At 43.5% G+C, this 24,042-nt stretch overlaps 1 protein-coding gene across 3 annotated transcripts in view; it reads left to right on the top strand.

Annotated features, from left to right (window-relative positions):
• The window catches only part of SLC25A18 (solute carrier family 25 member 18), a 70,597-nt gene that overhangs the window by 14,736 nt on the left and 31,819 nt on the right, over positions 1-24,042 (top strand). For 2 of the 3 annotated variants that reach the window (XR_010090431.1, XM_063447646.1), the window contains exons 2-3: positions 1,008-1,110; positions 7,912-8,034. Coding sequence is in view for 2 of the 3 variants with exons in the window: in XM_063447646.1 (XP_063303716.1) it covers positions 1,094-1,110; positions 7,912-8,034 (140 nt within the window). In the remaining variant the exon portion in view is untranslated. Of the gene's footprint in view, positions 1-500; positions 522-1,007; positions 1,111-7,911; positions 8,035-24,042 lie in introns of those variants that run through there. The other variant, XM_063447647.1, reaches the window with a different exon arrangement.

Here is a 24,042-nt window from a genome sequence, read left to right as displayed (position 1 = left end):
TAAATCAGCACTGCATATTTAGTTGGCTCTTATATTTTGCAGATGACTGGTTCGTATTTCTGTCTCTTGGTGTACAAGTGACAGTTACACAATTTTGATGACCTGACATCAGGTGTCCTGAACCACTGACCATCCACAGGGACAAAGGTTTTTACTGTAACTTGCAGGGATCACATGACATACTGTGTTATCAATAGATTTGCATTCCATATTAGTACATCAAGTTACACAAGTATGGTGAGAGCCCTATCTATTCACTTGCCAGAAAATCCACAAATATCAACAGGAGATAAAAGTACGCTGATTGTGTAAACTAGATCAGTGCTTTGTGTTTTTTCCATGTCACATGTGCAGAGCCCTTGTTCTTTTGCCAGTATCTGGAGAAATAGACGTAGTAGAGCATTGATCATTTAAATAATGAATAACTTAATAGAGGGAGGAGAGAAATCACTGATATAAAATTATAGAATTAAAATCATTACAGAGACAGTCATGGTGAGAAGAGCATAAAAAGAGACAAGGTAAACATTTAACATTTTATTTTCTGTACTTTTTCGAAATTAATGTAGAATTTTACACATTTAAAGTAAGAAATGTATCATTTACTTATCAATCCAAATTGAAACTGAACATGGAATAGTTGGAGGGGGAAGAGGCTTGGTAGTGATTATTATAATAATAACTTGACAATGTTAAACAATTCATTTAACCGCTGTGGGACAACCTTTCCCTTTTTCTAAGCATTTATATTCATCTTCTTTGTAGTGCTCTAACTTTTTTTTGCTTGACTTTGATTATGTGATCAGAGAGATGTCAATAATCTGGCAAGGACTTGGTTATACAACATATACCTGTAAAGGGTTTAACATAACACTAATTTATTTTCTTAACAAGGAGATAAGAGTCCTAACCACAATGTATTTTTTTAACAAGCACAACAATCATTCTGTGGTATTTGTAAATTTTAATGTATAGTGATGGATCTGTCTCTTTCATCTTTCTTACAGGAATATTTGTTGATCGCTGGGATACCCATAGTCCCTGACAGTCATTGTTCACATCATTGTCTTGTTAACAAGCTAGATCTGGAATCATGCCTGAAAAAATCAGGTGAGTTAAATTTACTTGGGCTGTCATTATCCTCATATTAACCAGACATTTTGATTTAAAAAAAAACAGATACTATTCTAGCAGTGGTTCCCAACAAGTTCTCAAGGCACCAACAGACCTGAATAGCTGTGCGAGAGCTGCTCAGCCCTAACTCCTACAACCATAAGGACGTCAAATAAAGCGATTTACTTTTAAGTGGTTATTCAGACCAAAAACAGTGTGTTGTTAAAACACAGTTTTTTGATGGAGTAACATTTGCGTTGCTTTGCTATTTGTGCTGTAGTGTGCGTAAAGTGGTCTGTTATGGGCTGTAGCATGTATGTGTGAGGGCTGCAGAGACTGTATGTCTTGGGGGCTGTAGAATGTGTGTGTCGGTAGTGTGTGTACAGGAGGTACAGTGTGCTTGTGAATAACCGTTGTAGTGTATTTGTGTATAAGTGGTATAGTAACACGCTGCCAGGCCCCCTCCTCACAGGTCAGTCCACCTATGGGATTGCCTTGCAGACTGGTCTATAATGTATACAATTTGAGCTTTTGGAATCATGAAGGCAAATCTTTAGGCAAAATGCATATGGACATGTCTTGCACTTTGTAAATAATACTAATGTCCACCCCCTTTTTCTTTATCATTTAATCTTATTTTGCTCTGCCATCACCCATGGAATTAACAAATCCTCCTTTTGCTCTAGTCTCTCTTGGGAATGTAGTGTATTTTAGATCCCACGTGAAAGTTGAGATTACTGTAGTAGCTCAAAGAAACTGTGTAGCGGAGCTCCAATACCTAGCATAGCATAATCCTTGTAGCTGAAGAAGCAGTAAAATATCCAAGACAAAATCCCCCAGTAACTAGAGGATACATAGTTCTGGGAGTACAACTGGAATGAACTGTTTAATGGGACCTGGTACAGCTAAGTTTATACACAGACCCCCAGCAGGGGGTCTCCATATAATAACACAAAACTGTCACCAATGGTAAAACAGAACAGTTCACAGAGACAGAACTACAAAGTAACAAATTGATTCCTTACACCATGGGTTGCCAACCTGGTCCCTACCGCCCACCAGTGGGCGTTTTGGGATTCCAGGTGGGCGGTAGCAGAATCCTCCCTCCATCCAGAGAGATGAACACTTTATTCATCTCTTGTGCACTCAGTGGTAAGCAGGAAGTGCGAGGTTGCAGATGCGAGTGCATGAAAGGGCGAGCGTGTGTGCCTGAACGCGCATGTGCGCCTATATCGCACGGGCGTACGCACGTACAAATGCGTGTGCTCGTGAACAAGTGTAAAACGCGGGTAGAGGAAGGGGAGGAGTTGGAGTAGGTAGGGGGATACACGATAGCAGGGAGTGGAGTACTTGGAAAATAGGAGAAAGAAGGAGCAGAGTACTTGTAGAATAGGAGAAAGAAGGAGCAGAGTACTTGTAAAAAAAAAGGAGAAAGAAGGAGCAGAGTACTTGTAGAATAGGAGAAAGAAAGAGCAGAGTATTTGTAGAATAGGAGAAAGAAGGAGCAGAGTATTTGTAAAAAAGGAGAAAGAAGGAAAATAAAAATATAAAAAGGAAAAGGAGAGAATTGTTCTTGGCTAATAATAAGTGGGCTACCTAGCTCAGCCTTCCTGCTGGGCATTGCTATAAGGAAGGTAGAAAAATATAAAAAAGGAAAACAAAGGTGGGGAGGGGAATTGAGGAGGGAGAGGAGGGGAGCTTATGCACGGATGAGAAATCATATTATGAGCAAACAGAGAAGTCGTCTGAATATCACCAAAAGAGGAGACCTTTGTTTGTTCCTTACGAAAATCGAACTAGATATCAAATATTTAGTCTTGCAGCATAACCCTTAAGGATCTCATTAATCACTAGTTAAAGGTAATTTCAATTTACTTTATTGTTTTCTCATTAAACTTTATAAAATTATAAACATTATAAACATGCATAAAGTAGAAATAAAAAGATAAATGTACGTACATTTTTTAAAAACATCCTCATTCTAAAAAATATTCAGCCCTTGCGCGAAAACTGGTGGGCGGTAAGGACATTTTTCTATCAAGACGGGCGGTAGGTAGAAAAAGGGTTGACTACCCCTGCCTTACACTAATTACCACCTCCCCCTGTGCCAACACACCATGACAACAAAATGTTATCTTAGACAAAGGATATATAGAGCGCAAAAAGGTAAATTAAGGGGGGGCGAAGCCTGCTAGCACACGGCACCAGACGCCATTTTCCATCTCTCCCGAACCTACAACTTAATCCAGGCAAAATCCGCGAAACGGGCACCCATCCAGCCCTACAATCCACATAATCAGAACCAGCAAGGCAAGAGGCACCGGCAGATGCCTTTTTTGCAGCCCCACAAGCTCCCCAAGCGGAAACGCAAAACCGGGGCCTACACCTCGCCAGTGATCCGGGACCTGGAGGAATTTCTGTTCCGGCCGCGAGCAGAGAGGGTAGGACCTCCACCACCCCCCTCACCCACTGAAACGCCGGCGCTCATACCTGCAATGGGACTCAGATCCCAAAAACCAGCGCCTGATGGAGGGTATATCGGCGCGCTGCTGCAACGCCCGGCGCCGCCGCGCCCCGCTCCCATGCCCGCCGGCGGAGAACAGGAGCCAGCTCACGCTCCCCACCAGGAGCGGAGGGGACAGGAGACCCCCCAGGCCACACGGCCAGCGCAGGTACAGCAGCCTGACTCCCCTGAAAATGCAGCACCAGCCACTAAGGGGGACCTCAAACTCCTTGCTCAAAAAACTCCTTGCCTCAAACTGCTTGCTGACATACACAAGCTTTTAGCAGCTGACACTGCCCTCCTCAAGACAGAGGTACAACTGGTTACAGATAGGGTAACTACTACAGAGCAAGAAGTAGGGGAGGTTAAAACACACCTGACAACACTGGATGAACAGGTTCTAAATATACAGCATCACCAAAAACTTATGGCACTTAAAATGACGACCATAGAAGACAGACAAAGGAGAATGCACATCAAAATCAGGGGAATTCCAAATGCAATCACTGCAGAAGAACTGCCTCATTACGTAAGGCGTCTTCTAGCCAGCATACTCCCCCACGCAGCTGCAAAGAAAATCGCCATAGACGGCATCCCGACCTACACTCATCTGAAAACACCGGCAGCACGAGACGTCATCTTAAGGTGCGTCACAGTTCAGGACAAGCTTCATATTATGGCAGCGCTTAAAGACCGCTTAAAGACCGAACGCCACTGCCCTAGTTAACCTTCTATCAGGACTTATCTGGGGCCACACTACTGTGTCGCAAATCATACGGTCCAACAGCAACACAGCTACGTGCCGCAGGCATAGCCTACAAGTGGGGAGCAGGAGGGTCTATGGAAGTCACCCGCGCAGGGACAACACACGTCCTCTCATCGCCTGAGGAAGCCTCCAAATTTTTGAAAACCCTCGGCTTGCAGCACCAGACCCCGAAACACCAAGGAGAACGCATGGAACGCATGACCGCCTCTCCTGATACCCCGGGAACAAGTGAACTGGGGGCACTGGGCACATGAACACTAACCGGTTGATAAAACACAAGATTTAATTAAGATGGACTAATATTTCCCTCCATCCCCGTCCCAATGGAGGAAAAGTCTCCAATATTACGCTACTACCACTGTCTCATGTTTTAATATGTTTATTATGCCTTTTATGTTAAGTTACTATATCGTTACCTGTAGGACGGATTACTCCGCTGATGCTACTTGAGTTATACTACCACTAAGACTGGTTGCCTTAAAAACACCCAACTGGACACATAGTCCACACAAGCATAAACCCCCTCCCCCCCCCCCACCCCCTATGGTTAGGGGTTTCTTGTCCCCATGCCGAGGCAGAGCGCACCGCCACGACATTATCCAAAGCCCTAACACGCTAGAACCATTTTTCTTACACCGCTGACAGAAGCTACTGTAGGGCCTGTAAACCACACAGACTGCCCAGCATGCAAGCCGTACCACAAACAGCTAGTCCCATAGTAGACTACAACGTATCACACAGACTGCTTAACCGACTACCACACACAGCTAGACCAACCCCACTGTGACTAATTTTCACTGTTACCCATTCCTGTTACGCCTTATCTGAAAATGTGCTTTTAACCTTATGCCATGTTTTATCTCGTTTAACATTATATGTATACATATATATAAGCTTGTTACCACTGAAATGGCAGCAAAGTGCTTGTTTGAAAACCTACGCACAACAAAATAAAGAATTAAAAAAAAAGGTAAATTAAAATCCAAATATGAAATCAGTGCTCACTGCATATGATGTCAAACATAAATAGACAAGCTGACAGATATACTAAAAATCTTCCCGAATTTTCCAAATTTCTAAAATAAAATCAAAATAATATCAGCGCTTTAGTGAATAATCCCTTATAATTAAGAATTAGGGAAACCGCATAAAATGCAGGAATATTACAATACATGTAAGAGTAAAAATGTCAATTAATAGAAGGATATGTCCATATTAGATCGGGAATTGTAACTGTTTTCAAATCCTGCAGTCGAGGTCTGTGTCCTTCAATGTAACTTTATGTCCCACCTTCAATCAAAGAAACACTGACATAGCGTAATATAGTTACAAAAGGTTATCTTGATTGGACCTTTCCTTTCAGAGCAATCTCTGGTTACATTAACACATCCCTCCCAGTCACTCCCAGTGCAGCATTTAACTTGATTAACATTAATACATTTCACACCTAATTATACTTTATAGTTTATAGAGCTGCTGCACACCCCCACCCCACCCCCGTTTGTTGACCAACAGCTAGACACATGGAAAACGGTCACAAAAATGGTGCCGCAAGCTTGTGGCCCGTGCCAAACAAATCAGGCCCTCCATCATATATCGCCCCCCCCCTAGAAATAGACCTGTGGCCAGACCCATGACGGGCCTGCAACAAGTCTGTTGGTCCACAGTCCAAGTCCTTGGGGGTCCAATGTGACTGGACAAGTGGGTGGGCACATGTGGGCATGGTACGCAGTGACGGCGTTCCTTCACAGACTGCTAATTTACATCGTTTGTAGGCTTAGAATAACCATGACCTATAATCTACTGTAGCACTGCCTATTTAGCACAGACCATTAAAACCTGAACAGATAGGTAATATTTAAGTGTATATATGTAAACAAGGAACTATACATTTTGAAGAGACTATAAAGTTAGGGTTTACAGAGGGAATATAAATGAAAGAAAACAGTGATTTGGTATAACATAACATAATCGCAGACTGCAAAAGAAAAAAATGTTTTTGTTTGTGCCCCGGAGACCCCCATTGTAAGTAATCAAACCCCATCCATCGGCTGATGTCAGAGGATCACTGGAATCAGGTAAGGGTTTAAAGGGTTATTTAGCTGAATGGGAGGGAAAGAGGGACACTGTAGTGTTAGGAATACAGTTTTGTATTCGTAAGACCTTTAACCCTTCCCCGTTTGTGCCTCTACCCTTAACTCACCCCATAAGAGTCCCTGCCGCGTACCAGACCACATTAGTGTCTCTGCATGAACCATCCCCATTAGTATCCCTGCCCCTAACCCACGCCCATTAGTGACCTTGTCTCTAACCCACCCCCATAAGTGTCCCTGCCCCTAACCTTCCCCTTTAGTGTCCCTGCCACTAACTCACCCCATCAGTGTCCCTGCCCCTAACCCACACCCTTTATCATCCCTTAGTGTCCCTGCCTCTAACACACCCAAATTAGTGTCCCTGCCCATACACTCCACCATTAGTGTCCCTCACCAACCCACCTCATTAGTGTCTCAACCCTAACTCATCAATTACTGTGTCTGCCCCAACCTCCATATTGCTTCTAGTACTGTGTGACTCAAGGTCTCCAAAACAGTCAGGGAGCAGCCCCCTCTATAAAACATCTGGCATTAAGTGGAGCTGGAGCCTAGACAGTGGGAAGGACAGCAGTTTGGTCCTGGCTACAAAGTAAAAGTGGGCCTACGAGGTTTTTTTAGGCACTCTGACCACCCCTCGGAATGCAAGGCCACATGCTCCCTGTAGCAGCTGTGACACTTGCCCACGACAGGGCTAAAGGCAGGTTAAGATTTCCTGCCCTGCACCCAGAACTATATGTCCCAGGTGTCAGGCAATAGGAATTCCACATCCCTGTAAAATTAGATATTTGTCAGATTTTGGAGCTTGTGAGGAATCATGTCTAAGAGAAAAACTTGGGGTAGTTGTAGGAGATTATGCCCCGTGACGACCACAATCAATTGGTGAACCCTCTTCCAATAGACATGGAGTAAGTTACAGTACCAGAAAGTGTATTAATGGTTCCCTATGGCTTCTTTGCATCAACGGCATGGAATGAGTTTGGGAAACTATCTTGTTCCAATCAGACTGGCTCACATTTACCCACTGTGCCAGACACATAGACTTCTTTAAAGTTGGTGATTGCTTTCTGCCATTGGACAATAAGGAATGTAATTTTTAGTTCAGCTTCCCATTGAGCAGGTTTATCCATTACACCCACCATCATTAGCGAGTGATACTGCCCCATATTAACCACTTCTAATATATCACAGGAAGGAGGGAGGTTGGGTGGTGTTGTATGGATTAAATACAAATGTGAAAAAAATTAGAAAGTAATTACAGTAGTTTTTCTTCAAAGAATCAATGATATTTTTTAAATAAGAATGAGTAATGAGAATCAGAATATAAAATGTATAAAAGGGGTGTGAAGACTGTCAATATGGATACTGGTGATTAGAAGTCAATCCATTTCAATATGCATGTAAATTGTTTTAACCCGTTTAATTTTGCTACATTCCAGCTTGCCAGCTAAACTGATTAATGGTGGAATAGCTGGACTCGTTGGAGTTACTTGTGTTTTCCCCATTGACCTTGCCAAGACAAGACTACAGAACCAGCAAGGACGCAGCTTCTACACTGGGATGTAAGTGTAAATACAAAGGAATTGCAATGTGGTGTGCTGTTCTGGATAAAACCTGGGCTACAGTGAGAAATCTGGGACATCTTTAGAACTCTACATGATATGGTTCAAGTGGTACAGCAGCCATGCTTATTGATTTTGCTTTTAGACTTTAAAGGGAGAGATGAGAGGAGCAGGTAAAGAATGTGGGATAATTATACAGGAGACCAAAGTTTTTATCAAGATTAGTCTTGTCTTGTAAGAGCAACAGAGATGTTTGTTATATTTTGATGCGGTTTCTAAAGTTGTGAGTCACTCTGTAGGTAGAACAGTTGATTAGATGGTTCAGACTCAATATATTTAAAATTGTATTATTCTTCTCTGTTGGACTGCAAATATGAGAATATGAACTTTCAAAATATATAATATGCAGAAGTGTTCAATAGCAACACTTTTTTTTTAAAAGTGTAACAGGATCTGTGCGCAATTAGCTAGAAAGTTTAGAATACATAGTTAAAACACACAAGGAGTCCTAATGCATAAAATAAAATGTAATCGGATTTAAAACTATTCCCGTGGCATGGAGAAGTGCAAACTTTAATGAGAACAGTTATGTAACATTTAAAAGTGATGTATCTGGGGAAATGTGGTGGATCTGGCAATCCTACTTTAAAAGCACCCCAAAAAACAATAACAGTTAATACACATTTATGCGTGTTCATTTACACACTTTTAAAATTTACATTAAAACAATGTATTCAAAAGGAGTTTAACCCCTTAAGGACCAAACTTCTGGAATAAAAGGGAATCATGACATGTCACACATGTCATGTGTCCTTAAGGGGTTAAAGAGTTTGTAAACTTTTTGGGATGATCCATTACTATGGTCCTGTTCTTTATAACTACAATGTGTACACCTTTATCTTTCTCTGTCTTACTAACTCCATGGAACCCACATTTGCCAGTTGATGAGAAGTTTTGTTAAGCGGAATTTTGTTGCTGGCAGGCACAGACTATACACCCTCCTTTCTCTACAGTCTTCCTGCAGTGAGTCATGCTCCCTGTTTATGAAGCAAGCTTTTTAACCATATCCAAAAATGTATTTAAGTCAACAAATGTCAAGGATGGTCTTGCTGATTTAGGGTAACCAGACCACAGCATTACCATTTTAGCAGTGCAATAAAAACATTTCAGTTTCAACTGAAAACCAAAATGCAAAATGTAGGTCAAAAAATTCTCCAACTTGGCTTCAACTTCCCATACTGATTTCAGTAATATAAGATCAGTTTTATGATAATATGTGTTGGTTTAGTTTAGATTACATTAAAGGTACTCTCTTAGCACCATAACAGCTTTAACTCAATTAAGGGTTTGGAGGTATTAAAGGGATACTATAGTGCTAGGAATACAAAGCTGTATTCATGGCACTATCACTCCCCCCTTTACTTGCTAACCTGATCCCAGCTAACCTGATCCCAGCGCCAATGTCCCTCTGCACTGGGAGCTCCTCCTCCTCTGTAACGTGATGCGCGGGCTCTAATGCGCATGCATGGCTGTAACGGACAGTTTTGCACACAAGAGGTTAAAAACCGTTTAGGCAATAATCCCCTTTCCAATGCACAGGCAGCTACTGCAAGCACCAATCTCCTGAACTGCAAACTACACAAATCCTCCAACTCCCAAACAGGAAACACACGAACCCTGGAAACAGCCGAACAGGAAAAGCATACAATCAGCTTACACTCCTGGCAACCAGCATACAATCCAGCTTCTGAGTGGTCAATTACGGCACACTCCAGTTCCCAGGTGGTCCATCGTTCGGTACATTGTTCGGTAGATTGAATCTACCGAACACCCCGGCAGAAAGGCACGAATAAGCCTTTCAGCAGGGAAAATAAAAGGTTTTAACTGCCGGGCCATAGTCTAAAGGGAGCAGGCGAGCAGCCAGGCTCCTCCAGTGCACAGTGGCGAGGTTGGTTCCGCCACAGTGGCAAATGCCATGCGCACATTAGACCTCCCCATAGGAAAGCATTGAATCAATGTTCCTATGGGGAAAAATCTGACCCTGGAGGTCCTCATACAGAGCATGAGGACGTCTAGTGTCAGATACCGGATATGGTCCATTTCAAGCAAGGAAGCCCTCTAGTGGCTGTCTGGTAGAGACAGCCTCTAGAGGCTGACTTAGAGCTGCAATGTAAACATTCTAGTTTCTCTGGAACTGTGATGTTTAACATTGCAGCACTAAGTGCAATAGGGACACAGTACCAAGACTGCTTCATTGAGCTGAAGTGGTCTGGGTGCCTTCAGTGTCCCTTTAACCCGTTTGTGACCAGACCGCTTTTCAATTTTCTTACCGTTTGGGATCAGGGCTGTTTTTACATTTCTGCAGTGTTTGTGTTTAGCTGTAATTTTCTCTTACTTATTTACTGTACCCTCACATATTATGTACCGTTTTTCTCACCATTAAATGGTCTTTCTAAAGATACCATTATTTTCATTATATCATATAATTTACAATTAAAACATTTATAAAATATGATGAAAAAAAACACAAAAAAAACTTTGTCTAACTTTGCCCCCAAAATCTGTTACGCGTCTACAACCGCCAAAAAACACCCGTGCTAAATAGTTTCTAAATTTTGTCCTACGTTTAGAAATACCCAATGTTAACATGTTCTTAGCTTTTTTGAAAAGTTATAGGGCAATAAGTACAAGTAGTGTTGTTTCAAAATATATATTTTTAAAAGTTATCAATAGTAACATTGTAACACTTTTATCTGTCATAAATCTCTGAATCACACCTCATATGTACATATTTTTTTAAAGTAGTCTACCCAGGGTATTCATTATGGGGTATGTCCAGTCTTTTTTAGTAGCCACTTAGTCACAAACACTTGCCAAAGTTAGCATTTATATTTGTTTGTGTGTTAAAAATGCAAAAAACAATTGTGAACTCTAACTTTGGCCAGTGTTTGTGACTAAGTGGCTACTAAAAAAGACTGAACATACCCCATTTGCAATTCCTTGGGTTTTCTTCTTTTGCAAATGGTATGCCATCATGGGGGTAATTCTCATTCCTGGGCTACCATATGCTCTCATAGGCAACATAACCAATCTGGCAAATTTCAATGTGACAAAACGGAAAATCAAGCCTTATATTTGACCCTAGAAATATATACAATAATCTGTGTGATAAAGGCGCTTCAAATATTTGTAATTATCAATTAAAATCTGCTACAACACCCACCAATAACATGCACACGAAAAAAAGTGGAAAAAAGCCCAAAAACTATTAAAGGAACACTATAGTCACCTAAATTACTTTATCTAAATAAAGCTGTTTTAGTGTATAGATCATTCCCCTGCAATTTCACTGCTCAATTCACTGTCATTTAGGAGTTAAATCACTTTGTTTCTGTTTATGCAGCCCTAGCCACACCTCCCCTGGCTATGATTGACAGAGCCTGCATGAAAAAAAAAACTGGTTTCACTTTCAAACAGATGTAATTTACCTTAAATAAGTGTATCTCAATCTCTAAATTGACCTTTAATCACATACAGGAGGCTCTTGCAGAGTCTAGCAAGCTATTAACATAGCAGGGGATAAGAAAATCTTAATTAAACAGAACTTGCAATAAAGAAAGCCTAAATAGGGCTCTCTTTACAGGAAGTGTTTATGGAAGGCTGTGCAAGTCACATGCAGGGAGGTGTGACTAGGGTTCATAAACAAAGGGATTTAACTCCTAAATCGCAGAGGTTTGAGCAGTGAGGCTGCAGGGGCATGTTCTATACACCAAAACTGCTTTGTTAAGCTAAAGTTGTTCAGGTGACTATAGTGTCCCTTTAACCTCAAGAGTGGAGCGTTAAGTGGTTAAAACTAACTACCTACCCTAAATGGGAATATATCAGTCTTTTGCAGAACTTGGATGATAGTCCAATCCAGTCGATATCAAGGCATATATAAAAAGACGGGGGAGGTCAGCATAAATCTGTGATGTTGGAATGAATCGTATAGAAACTATGAAGTATCAACTCACATCTATATGAGCCTCACGCAGGACAGGCTCAAATCTCATCAGCAGGAGTGTCGTCTGGTGGCACTATACCTTTTAAGCCACGTTAGTGTTCCTCAGAGAGTGAGACAAAAATGACACAATAGGAAACACCTTCTGATGTAGTAAAAAGGTAAACAGGGTACTGTAATGTAATAAGTGCAAATGCTTGCTCACCTTTTCCAGAGCCTATAGACCTGTAAAATAGCTTAGATGTCTATATAGAGGACACCACCCTTCCTTAACCCCTTAAGGACCAAACTTCTGGAATAAAAGGGAATCAAGACATGCCACACATGTCATGTGTCCTTAAGGGGTTAAAGCAGCTTTAAGAGGACCCAAATTGGACTTGAAGTTAAATCAGTTTATTCAAGAAAAATCTAAACACATTAAAACAAGCTAAAGTGTGCACCGTGGGTTCCTTGTTCCGAGACGTGTTTCACCCTTTTCAAATGACTTTATCAATACACTTAGTATGACGTTATATATAGGATATATATATATATATATATATATATATATATATATATATATACATATTATATATAGATTATAATATATGTATACATACATATCTATATATTTTTTTTGTTTAGTTTTTTTAAAATTTATTAACTTAATTTTTTTATTTTATAAGTCCCCCTGCAGACAACACTATGGTCGCCTATTGCGGCCATGTGACCGCTCTTTCGGAGCGATCACATGGCCCATGGAGTCCTATTTAGGCGATGGAGGACTGTCTGGGCTGTCAGACAGTACCCCCAGACGGAGAGGAAGAACGATTGCCGGCGGGGGAACGGCCATCAGGTATTTAATTTAGGAATACACGTCCGGGGTCCTGGGGGAAGATTATCACTTATATATATTTTTTTAATAAAATTTTTTACATTTTATTTAAAATTTTATTTATTTTACAGAGTGCCTCAACCCCTCAAGGCACTCAGCATACAGGCAGAGTATAGGGAACCAGGGAAGCATCACCCAGGGGCCCGGCAGTTAGGGTGGGTATTGCAGGATGCCTCAGCATAATCGCTGCAATACCCTAGAGCCGCTGGAAGCGATCACAATCATATTTGCCGCTGACATACCCTGTCGCTAACAACTGTTTTTATGTCTGATGTACCCTGTACGTCCGCGATCACTAAGGGGTTAATCATGCCCCTGCAGTATCATTACTCAGTTCTCTGACATTAAGGAGTTAAATCACTTTTTTTTTTTTTTTTTTTTAATTCTTTATTTTTGTGTCGACACGGAGTGCGGCATAGCGATATACATTGGCTCACGCAGGGGCCGATTACCAATAATTTGACATTGTATGTTACAATAGAAAATTGTTTTTTCAGATTATATGACATTTGTGGTTTGCCGCTCTGTGTCGCTTTTTTTAACTTTGGAGGGCATGTCTTGCCTACTCATAAAATAAAAAGAACATAACAATACAATTAAATACATTAAACCATAGGACTACAAAATGCAGATCAAGACACCATCCATTAGATTCCCATTTGTCACATCGGTCAGTGTTCCTGCGTAAAACAGTTTGAACTTTTGTGCTGTCGGCTGCCTTCTATGTCCGATACTGTGGGTGAGTTGGAGTCATGCCATAGTGGACTTTAAAGACGTGTAGGTGTGTTCCTGGCTGTTACGTCTAGTGTCTACCCGTCCTATGTGCCACCCTATTCAGGGAGTCGTTTTGGTCGCGGGTTGTGGTGCCCTATCAGGTTCTTTCTTCTGGCCGTAGGGATTGTCATAAATAGACCCTAGTGCCGGGTCGTGGTCTTGGGGTGGTCTTAGTGCCTCTCTTATACTTCTCGATGCCAGCTATTTGGTGTGGCACTACCTTTACGTCTGCTGTCTATGTGGATCCTTCGTAGTGGCGTGCTTGTGGCTCTAAGGAGTTTTAGAAGAAGTTTTCGCCGTCATTATCCACTCTACCTTTGTTGGAGGGAGGGAAGTGAGGGGAGGTGGGTGGATTGGGGATGGAGCCAGGTGGTGGGAGGGGCGCACGGCGGATCTAGGCCCCTTCTGGAGCCTCTGTCTTTGTCTAGTTAGGGGATTATTCGTCAGCATAGTCTTCTCATGGTTGCCAAATTTTATGGAATGATTTTTCTGTGTTTCTAGTTTGGGCTGTGAGTTTGTCCATCAAATATGTATCTTTGATCTTTACTAATGTGTCGTTATCTGTGGGTATCGTGGGCTTCAGCCATGCCTGGGCTAGAGCCCTTCTGGCCACCAGTGTGAGTTTATTAAAGAGTTGTTGTTCTTTCCTGGGGGGGCCATCTATGGGTTTGGACAACAGGACCGACCATGGGTCTAAATCTATGTGTCTCACCAGTACGTCGGTCAGTAGTGTCTGTATGCGCTTCCAATATTTGTTTATTTCTGGGCATTCCCACCACATGTGCACGAAGGTGCCTTTACAACCGCAACCCTTCCAACATGTGTCTGTCGTGGTTTTCCCCTTTCTGTGTAATTGCACCGGTGTGGTATACGATCTCATGAGCATTTTGTAGGATTGTTCCTGGTGCAATACACATATTGATGTCTTAGCTGTCACTTCCCATGTCTACCCAGTCCTCTCCTTCCAGTACCCCTCCCAGGTCCGTCTCCCACTGGCCAATGTATCGTGGGTTGTGCGTATATGGCTGTTATTAAGCCCTTTTGAACGGTTTCGGCATTACATTGCTTTTCGTGAGCTGCTTTTCTAACCTCTGGGTTTTTGGCGAAGTCTCGCAGTTTTATAGATCAAAATAAGTCTTTCATAGTTAGGGGTGCTAAGGTTTTCAGATTATCAAACTGAAGGATTCCCCATCATACATGTGGCCATATCTCTGTATCCCCGTACTTTGTATGCCCCGAAAGTCTTGTGCGCTCAGCCCGGGTTCAAACGCTTTGTTTCTCAGGTACGGAGTCAGTGGTGAGGGTGTGTGTTTAAGTGCATATTTAGTGGCTGTCCTGTCCCATATACGTATGGAATTTAGGATCGCCGGGCAAGTGGTTCGTAGGGATGGTCTGTCTTGTTTGGGGACCCATATCCAGAATTGTGGCAGATCCGTGCTCATTAGCTTTGTTTCTAGGTCTACCCACCGGTGTGAACCCTCTGGTGTATGCCAAGCTACTATTTGGGCTAACTGAGCCGCCAAGTAGTACTGATACAGGTTTGGGAGACCCAGTACTCCCCTTGTTTTCGGTCGGTAAAGTACTTGTCTAGCTATTCTGTGTCGTCTTTGTGCCCATATAAAGTTATCTATGTGTCTTTGTAGTGTCGTTAGGTCTTGTTTGGTAACTTTGATCGGTAGGGCCTGGAACCGGAACAGTAGGCGGGGTAGCAACGTCATTTTTATTGCATGCAGTCTCCCTATCCATGAGATTGGTGTTTCTTGCCATTTTTCTAGATCCCGACAGAGTGCTTGCATAGTGGGTGTGTAATTCGCTTCATACAGTTTCCCTGGGTCTGCAGTGAGTTTGATACCTAGATATTTAATGTCAGTTCTTGTGAATTTGAGGGAGTGGTTGGTTTTTATGTTACCAATCTCCGCCCTGTCCATTTCCAATGGCATGGCCACCGATTTTTCCAAGTTAATTTTGTAGCCTGAGACGCGTCCATATTCCATTAGGAGGGAGAGTAGGTGGGGTAGGGATCTCAGGGGACCGGTAAGTGTGATTAGCAATGTAAGAGCATCCTTATAGTGGTAGCCTGTGATTATGTACTTGAGCTGCACATTTTAAAAACTGCAATATGTCACATAAGGTTTACATTCCTACCAAGGTAGGCAATAATAGTACAGGCTGTATGCTGTTCAAAGGTAAATCTTACAGGTTATAATACTTAGCAACTTTTTACTAGCTATCCTAAAGATTATAAGACACTAGTGTCCGGGTATTGAGGCAGAAAGAAGGATATATTGGATCCCAAGTTCAGCAATCATGGCAGTATGCGGCATCGTATTAGGCTGTCATGCGCAGGAACACGGTGGAGAGAGTGTTCGGGACATGAGAGTGGTAATTAGAAGTTGTCTCCCTCATCCGATTCCTTCTGGCGGGAGGCATCTGTATCCCTTTGGTGGATCGTGGGGGTCAGTTGCTGCATGGGTGCGAGTGTAGGTGACCCTCCAGCCCCAGGCTGATTTATAGGCCTGCATCTTGTGGCCACAAACTCTTCTGCTTTCCGAGCATGAGTTTCCTCCTCTCATGGGAGCGGCGGGAGGCCTGATGGTGGGCTGCCGTTTGCGGCGTATGGGCCGCCGCCGGTGTGGGCGATGCTGCTGGGTCAGGACCCTCTTAGCCTTCAGCCTGGGTGGGCTAGGACGAGTAAACAGTGGGTGGTCTAGTGCTTTGCCCGAGGGTGACCCCCTCACCCCCCGCTGCCCGTGACCCTTCTTACCCTTTTCCAGGGGGTCTGGCTGCTGTAGCTGTGCTGACTGCATGCGACTTTGAAGTCTCTCCCAAAAGTCTCTGAATAGTTTGTCCAATCGCTGCTCAATATCGGCTGCTCCGTTATAGCAGGTCCTGTGACTTGAGAGCTGGGTTGGCTTAAGTGGAGAGTGTGCCGCCGCCATCTTTTGTGCTCCTCGTGTGGCGATGCCGCTGATGCGTGTGTAGCGCTTGGGGTCCGGTCTAAGTAAAGGTTACTCCGGACTTCCAGCGGGGACCGGGATATCCCCCACCGGTCCCAAGGGGGGGGGGAGGATAGGAGGGTCGATGTATTTCCGTGACAATTAAAGAGCGAGGAGAGCGGCCGTCTCACCTCAGCTCGATCTTCAGCAGGCCTCAACATGCGATTTCGGGTTCCCGGGTGGGTAGAAGGCTGGTTTTGGTGTCTATGAGTACACCCGGGTTTCCCCAGCATTAATGTAGCCCTCCGAGGTGCGGGCGCGTTGTTTTTGGGGGTTTTCACCCTCCAAGTTGTGGTTTGTTGCGGGAGCTTGATCTCGGCACGTCCGTTCACTCAGGGTGCTAGGCTCCGCCCCCCGATTTTACATGTTTTTGCCTATTTTTATTTTTATCTTGCAACATACCAATTGCCTAGGGGTAAGGCTGGTAAGGCTGGTATGGTATAGCATTAAGAGCGTAGGGTTAGTGTTAACGAACAAAAATTAGATCCTAGATATATGACATTTAACAATCAGGATGTATGTACTGTTGCCTTTGCATACCCTGGCAGACATACACACATTCAGAAACACAGACACCATGTTACACACCGATACACACTGACACAAATATGCACACTCAGATATCCACATTGACAGACATATAAACACGGAGACTATTATACACACTGATACACACACCAGCACACATACACACCTTGACACACAGACTGACACAAAGATACACAGTCAGATACACACACTGACACACAGATATACATATTGGCACACATACACACACACTCAGATACACTGACACATACACACACGGGCACATTTATACATATACTGTTACACATATACACACACTGACACAAAGGTATATTCTCAGCACTCTGGGCCCCGGACTCTGGATGGGGCCCATCACTGTCTGGAAGTTCGATTACCAGGAAGCAACAGACTCAGCAGACTCAGTCATGGAACCCCCGGCGCTGGCGCACCAGCTGCATTGGTGGTAGTTCTGCCAGTGAGCAAGCTATTAACAGAGCAGGAGATAAGAAATTCTAGATTGAACAGAATTGACAATAAAAGAAGTGTAAACATTAGATGACTTTACGAAGTGTTTAGGAAGGCTGTGCACATGCAGGGAGGTGTGACTAAGGCTGCATAAGCAAAGTGATTTAACTCCTAAATGGCAGAAAATTGTGCAGCGACTGCAATGGCATGATCAATACACCAACATTGCTTCATTAAGCTAAAGCTGTTTGGGTGCCTATAGTATCCCTTTTTATGTAATTTCCTGATGGAGTCTGCAACAGCCTCCTTTTTGTGATTAAAGGACCACTCTAGTGCCAGGAAAGCATACTCGTTTTCCTGGCACTAGAGTGCCCTGAGGGTGCCCCCACCCTCAGGGACCCACTCCCGCCCGGCTCTGGAAAGGGGAAAGGGGTAAAAACTTACCTTTTTCCAGCGCTGGGCGGAGAGATCTCCTCCTGCTCTCCTCCTCCGATCCGCCTCTTCTCCTCCCCGTCGGCTGAATGCGCACGCGCGGCAAGAGCTGCGCGCGCATTCAGCCGGTCACATTGGTAAGCATTCTCAATGCTTTCCTATGGACGCTGGCGTGCTCTCACTGTGAAAATCACAGTGAGAAGCACGCAAGCGCCTCTAGCGGCTGTCAATGAGACAGCCACTAGAGGACATAGGGGGAAGGCTTAACCCATTCACAAACATAGCAGTTTCTCTGAAACTGCTATGTTTATGAAAAAATGGGTTAACCCTAGAAGGACCTGGCACCCAGACCACCTCATTAAGCTGAAGTTGTCTGGGTGCCTAGAGTGGTCCTTTAAAGTTCAAGTAAAAATGAAATCCTTTTTTTCATAGAGGCTGTGAATCAAAGCCAGGGGAAGTGGACAATTGAGCAGTGAGTCTGCATGTGCATGATCTATACACCAAAATCAGTTCATTAGTCAAAAGAGGTTTTGGTGCTTAGTGTGTCATTTCAAGGGTGAGGTGTAGGGAGATGATTTACAGGGAGTGCAGAATTATTAGGCAAGTTGTATTTTTGAGGATTAATTTTATTATTGAACAACAACCATGTTCTCAATGAACCCAAAAAACTCATTAATATCAAAGTTGAATATTTTTGGAAGTAGTTTTTAGTTTGTTTTTAGTTATAGCTATTTTAGGGGGATATCTGTGTGTGCAGGTGACAATTACTGTGCATAATTATTAGGCAACTTAACAAAAAACAAATATATACCCATTTCAATTATTTATTTTTACCAGTGAAACCAATATAACATCTCACCATTCACAAATATACATTTCTGACATTCAAAAACATAACAAAAACAAATCAGTGACCAATATAGCCACCTTTCTTTGCAAGGACACTCAAAAGCCTGCCATCCATGGATTCTGTCAGTGTTTTGATCTGTTCACCATCAACATTGCGTGCAGCAACAACCACAGCCTCCCAGACACTGTTCAGAGAGGTGTACTGTTTTCCCTCCTTGTAAATCTCACATTTGATGATGGACCACAGGTTCTCAATGGGGTTCAGATCAGGTGAACAAGGAGGCCATGTCATTAGATTTTCATCTTTTATACCCTTTCTTGCCAGCCACGCTGTGGAGTACTTGGACGCGTGTGATGGAGCATTGTCCTGCATGAAAATCATGTTTTTCTTGAAGAATGCAGACTTCTTCCTGTACCACTGCTTGAAGAAGGTGTCTTCCAGAAACTGGCAGTAGGACTGGGAGTTGAGCTTGACTCCATCCTCAACCCGAAAAGGCCCCACAAGCTCATCTTTGATGATACCAGCCCAAACCAGTACTCCACCTCCACCTTGCTGGCGTCTGAGTCGGACTGGAGCTCTCTGCCCTTTACCAATCCATCCATCTGGCCCATCAAGACTCACTCTCATTTCATCAGTCCATAAAACCTTAGAAAAATCAGTCTTGAGATATTTCTTGGCCCAGTCTTGACGTTTCAGCTTGTGTGTCTTGTTGTCAGGGTACCTGAGGTCTCTACCTTTGAGAAGGGTAGAGACTTAGTTGTTTATCCGTCTAGACACGCCATATCTCCCGTTCCCCGCGGTCCATCCAGTCATTCTAACGCTGGCCGCAAGGGATCCGCTTCCTTTTCTAACATGACGCTCGATACGTGACGTCTTGACGCTATCCCGAGCGACCTGCCACTCTATTGGCTTTATCCTATCAGCACTCAGCTGAGGCGTGTCTACTCTTCGGACTCAGGGTATTTAAGCTTGCTTCACTCGTCAGCTCATTGCCCTGTCGTGGTTCTAGCTTGTCTAGTCACTCAGTGCTCTTGTATTCTAGTATTCTCTTTGGTTCTGACCCGGCTTGTTGTACTATTCTGCTTATCTCTGTTATCCCTCTGACCCGGCTTGTCTCTCGCTTACCTGTCTTCTCGTTCCCTCGACCTCGGCTTGTCTCTGACTATTCTCTGTACGTTAGTCCGGCCATTCTAAGGCCCGGTATACGTACCTTTCTACTGTTAGTACTCTGCGTGTTGGATCCCTGTCCCGATCCTGACATTACGACAGGGCCAATGGATCCTGCAGGTACTAACAGTCAGCTTGGTTCTTCCGACCCCAGGTTTGACGCCATGGAACACAGGATGGATCAGATGGCCCTAGCACTACAGGCGCTTTTGTCTCGTGCTAGTAACCCACCAGAGGAGACACGTACTCCTTCGATCTCTCCTGTAAGTTCAGGTCTAGAAGTAGCTACTGTAGGTGCTTCTTCTCGTATTACTCCACCAGTACGTTATGGCGGTTCTCCTGAGAAGTGTCGTGGTTTTTTGAACCAGATCAGCATCCATTTCGAATTACAACCCCGCTCCTATCCTACAGATAGAGCGAAGGTTGGATTTATTGTTACGTTACTCATTGAGAAGGCTCTGAGATGGGCTAATCCTTTATGGGAGAATGATAACCCGTTAGTCTATAACTATAATGCCTTTGTAGCTGCTTTTAAAAGAACTTTTGACCCCCCTGGTAGGAAGGTCAATGCAGCTAGATTACTGTTGCGCCTTAGACAGGAAAATCGAACACTTGTGGATTATGCACTAGAGTTCAGATCCTTGGCGGCAGAAGTTAAGTGGAACGAACAGGCTTATATAGATGTATTTTTAAATGGGCTATCAGATGTAATCCTTGACGAGGTCGCTACTAGAGAGCTCCCTGAGAGTTTGGAGGATTTAATTTCTTTTATCTCTCGCATTGATGAACGCTTAAGAGAGAGGCAGAACACTCGAGATAGGACTCGTAGACCCTCCTTTAAACTAGCTCCTGCATTTCGAAATTCTGAGATCGAAACCTCACGTTTTCCTGAGCCTATGCAGATAGGTAATACTCACCTCACAGAGGAGGAGAGACAGTACAGGAGAAGGGAGGGTTTATGTATGTACTGTGGAGTCAGAGGTCATTTACGCCTAAATTGTCCCAATCGTTCGGGAAACGCTCGCACCTAAGTTTCTCTAGAGGACAGGCCTTGGGTGTATCTATTTTGTCCTCTGTTCACAATTATAAAGATCACAGGCTTCTGTTACCCGTTTCCTTGACTTGGGAGAAGGGAGTAGTAAAAACCATGGCTTTGATCGATTCTGGAGCCGCTGAGAGCTTTATCGATCAAGTTTTTGTTAACAAGCATACTATCCCATCTCAGTTAAGGGAGACACCTCTGGCCGTTGAGGCCATAGATGGTAGACCGTTACTTGAGCCTGTTATTTTCCGTGAGACCATACCTGTGAATTTAACTGTTGGCATCTTGCATGAGGAAGATCTATCCCTGTTGATCATTTCCTCACCTTCTATTCCCATAGTCCTGGGGTACTCCTGGTTAAAGAGACATAACCCTATCATTAATTGGGAATTAGGGGAGATAGTTTCATGGGGTCAGAATTGCCAAGAGAAGTGTTTGCGGAGGGTCTCGCCTCTTTGCCTGGCAAACACGTCGGCTAGCTCCTCTAATCCTACAGAGATACAAATACCGCCTCAGTACCTGGATTTAAAGGCAGTATTTGATAAAAAGAGAGCCGATACCTTACCTCCACACAGATCCTTTGATTGCAAGATTAACCTACTCCCTGGTACCATGCCTCCCAGGGGTCATGTATACCCGTTATCTACTAAGGAGAATTCAGTCCTAGAGGAGTATATTCACGAGAATTTAGACAAGGGATTCATTAGGAGATCCTCCTCCCCTGCCGGGGCTGGATTTTTTTTTGTTAAAAAGAAGGATGGTTCACTTAGGCCTTGTATTGATTATCGAGGTTTGAACAAGATAACCATTAGGAATGCTTATCCCATTCCTTTGATTACCGAACTCTTTGATCGTTTAAAGGGTTCTACCATTTTCACCAAGTTAGATCTCAGAGGGGCATATAACTTGGTGAGAGTCCAGCAGGGACACGAGTGGAAGACGGCGTTCAATACTCGCTACGGTCATTATGAATATACAGTTATGCCTTTTGGGTTATGTAATGCACCGGCTGTATTCCAGGATCTGATTAATGAGGTTCTTAGGGAATTTCAGCAGGAGTGTGTTATTGTATACCTGGACGATATACTCATACATTCTAGAGAGATTGAGACTCACCACGATCAGGTCAGAAGGGTTTTGCACAAACTTCTTCAACATGGGCTGTACTGCAAATTGGAGAAATGTAGTTTCGATCAAACCCAAGTAAATTTCCTCGGTTATGTGATCTCTGGGGAGGGATTTAAGATGGACCCGGATAAGCTCCAGTCCATTCTGGATTGGCCTCTACCCAAGGGTCTCAAGGCCGCTCAGAGATTTATTGGGTTCTCCAATTACTATAGGCGCTTTATTAAGGGTTATTCTTCTATTATTGCGCCCATCACCAATATGACCAAACAGGGGGTTGATACTAAGAATTGGTCTACGGAAGCTCTCCTTGCTTTTAAAACTCTCAAGGAGCGTTTTGCTTCCGCCCCAATTTTGGTTCACCCTAATACCACTCTTCCTTTCCTACTTGAGGTAGACGCCTCAGAGACTGGCGTAGGTGCTATCCTATCCCAAAGGTTAGGTGTGGATAAGCCTTTACATCCATGTGGATTTTTTTCTAAAAAATTGTCTGGTGCGGAGAGCAGATATGACATTGGGGACAGAGAACTACTAGCTGTTATCAAGGCTTTAAAAGAATGGAGACATTTATTGGAAGGGACATTACATCCTGTTACTATTTTAACGGATCACAAGAACTTGTCCTATATTGGAGAGGCCAAGCGATTGTCTTCCAGGCAAGCTCGTTGGTCGTTATTCCTCACCCATTTCAACTACGTTCTTACTTATAGGCCTGGTTCAAAGAATTCTAAAGCCGATGCGCTATCTCGCCAATATGAACCTTTGGCTTCTTCTGAACCGGTTCTGTCCTCTATTGTACCCCAATGCAACATTATTGCTAACACAAGTCTCAAAATCCATTCTCCGTTGCTTGCCCAGATCTTGAACTTACAGCATCTAGCTCCTGGACAGACTCCTGAGGGAAGAAAATTTGTTCCTCCTGAACTCCAACTGGAGCTCTTACAGTGTTTCCACGAAAGCAAGGTGGCTGGTCATCCTGGCATTCGCAAGACTTATTCCTTGATCTCCAAGGATTTCTGGTGGCCTTCTTTACGAAAGGATATTAAGGAGTTCGTCGGGGCTTGCGAGACTTGTACCAGGACTAAACAGCCTCACGCATCTCCCTGTGGTTTGTTGCTCCCCTTGGACATTCCTGAGAAACCATGGTCCTGTTTGGCCATGGACTTTATTGTGGATTTACCTGCCTCCAAGAGACAGACGGTTATTCTCACGGTGGTGGATAGATTCACTAAGATGGCTCATTTTGTACCGTTGCCTAAACTCCCCTCGTCTCCTGAATTGGCGGAGATTTTTGCGAGAGAAGTTTTTCGCTTACATGGGATACCTTCTGAAATCGTTTCTGATAGAGGCTCTCAATTTGTCTCACGATTCTGGAGATCCTTCTGTTCTCAATTAGGCATCAAATTGAACTTTTCCTCTGCATATCACCCTCAGTCTAACGGAGCCGCTGAGCGTACTAATCAAAAGATTGAACAATATCTGCGCTGCTTTGTTTCCGAACACCAGGATGATTGGGTCGGTTTGATTCCTTGGGCAGAGTTCTCACACAATAATCTCGTTTGTGATTCTACTCGTTCCAGCCCCTTCTTCATGAATTATGGCTTTCATCCCTCCATTTTTCCTTCGGTCTCTTCGTCCCAAGGATTACCGGCGGTTGATGATCATGTCGCCAATCTGAAGAAGTTGTGGGATCAGACTCGTCAGATTCTCCTGCATAATTCTATGTTGTTCAAAAAACACGCTGATAAACACAGA

Source organism: Pelobates fuscus, chromosome 3, assembly GCF_036172605.1.
Source record: "Pelobates fuscus isolate aPelFus1 chromosome 3, aPelFus1.pri, whole genome shotgun sequence".
Classification (NCBI taxonomy): Eukaryota; Metazoa; Chordata; class Amphibia; order Anura; family Pelobatidae; genus Pelobates; species Pelobates fuscus.
This window is presented reverse-complemented; position numbering and strand designations above follow the sequence as displayed.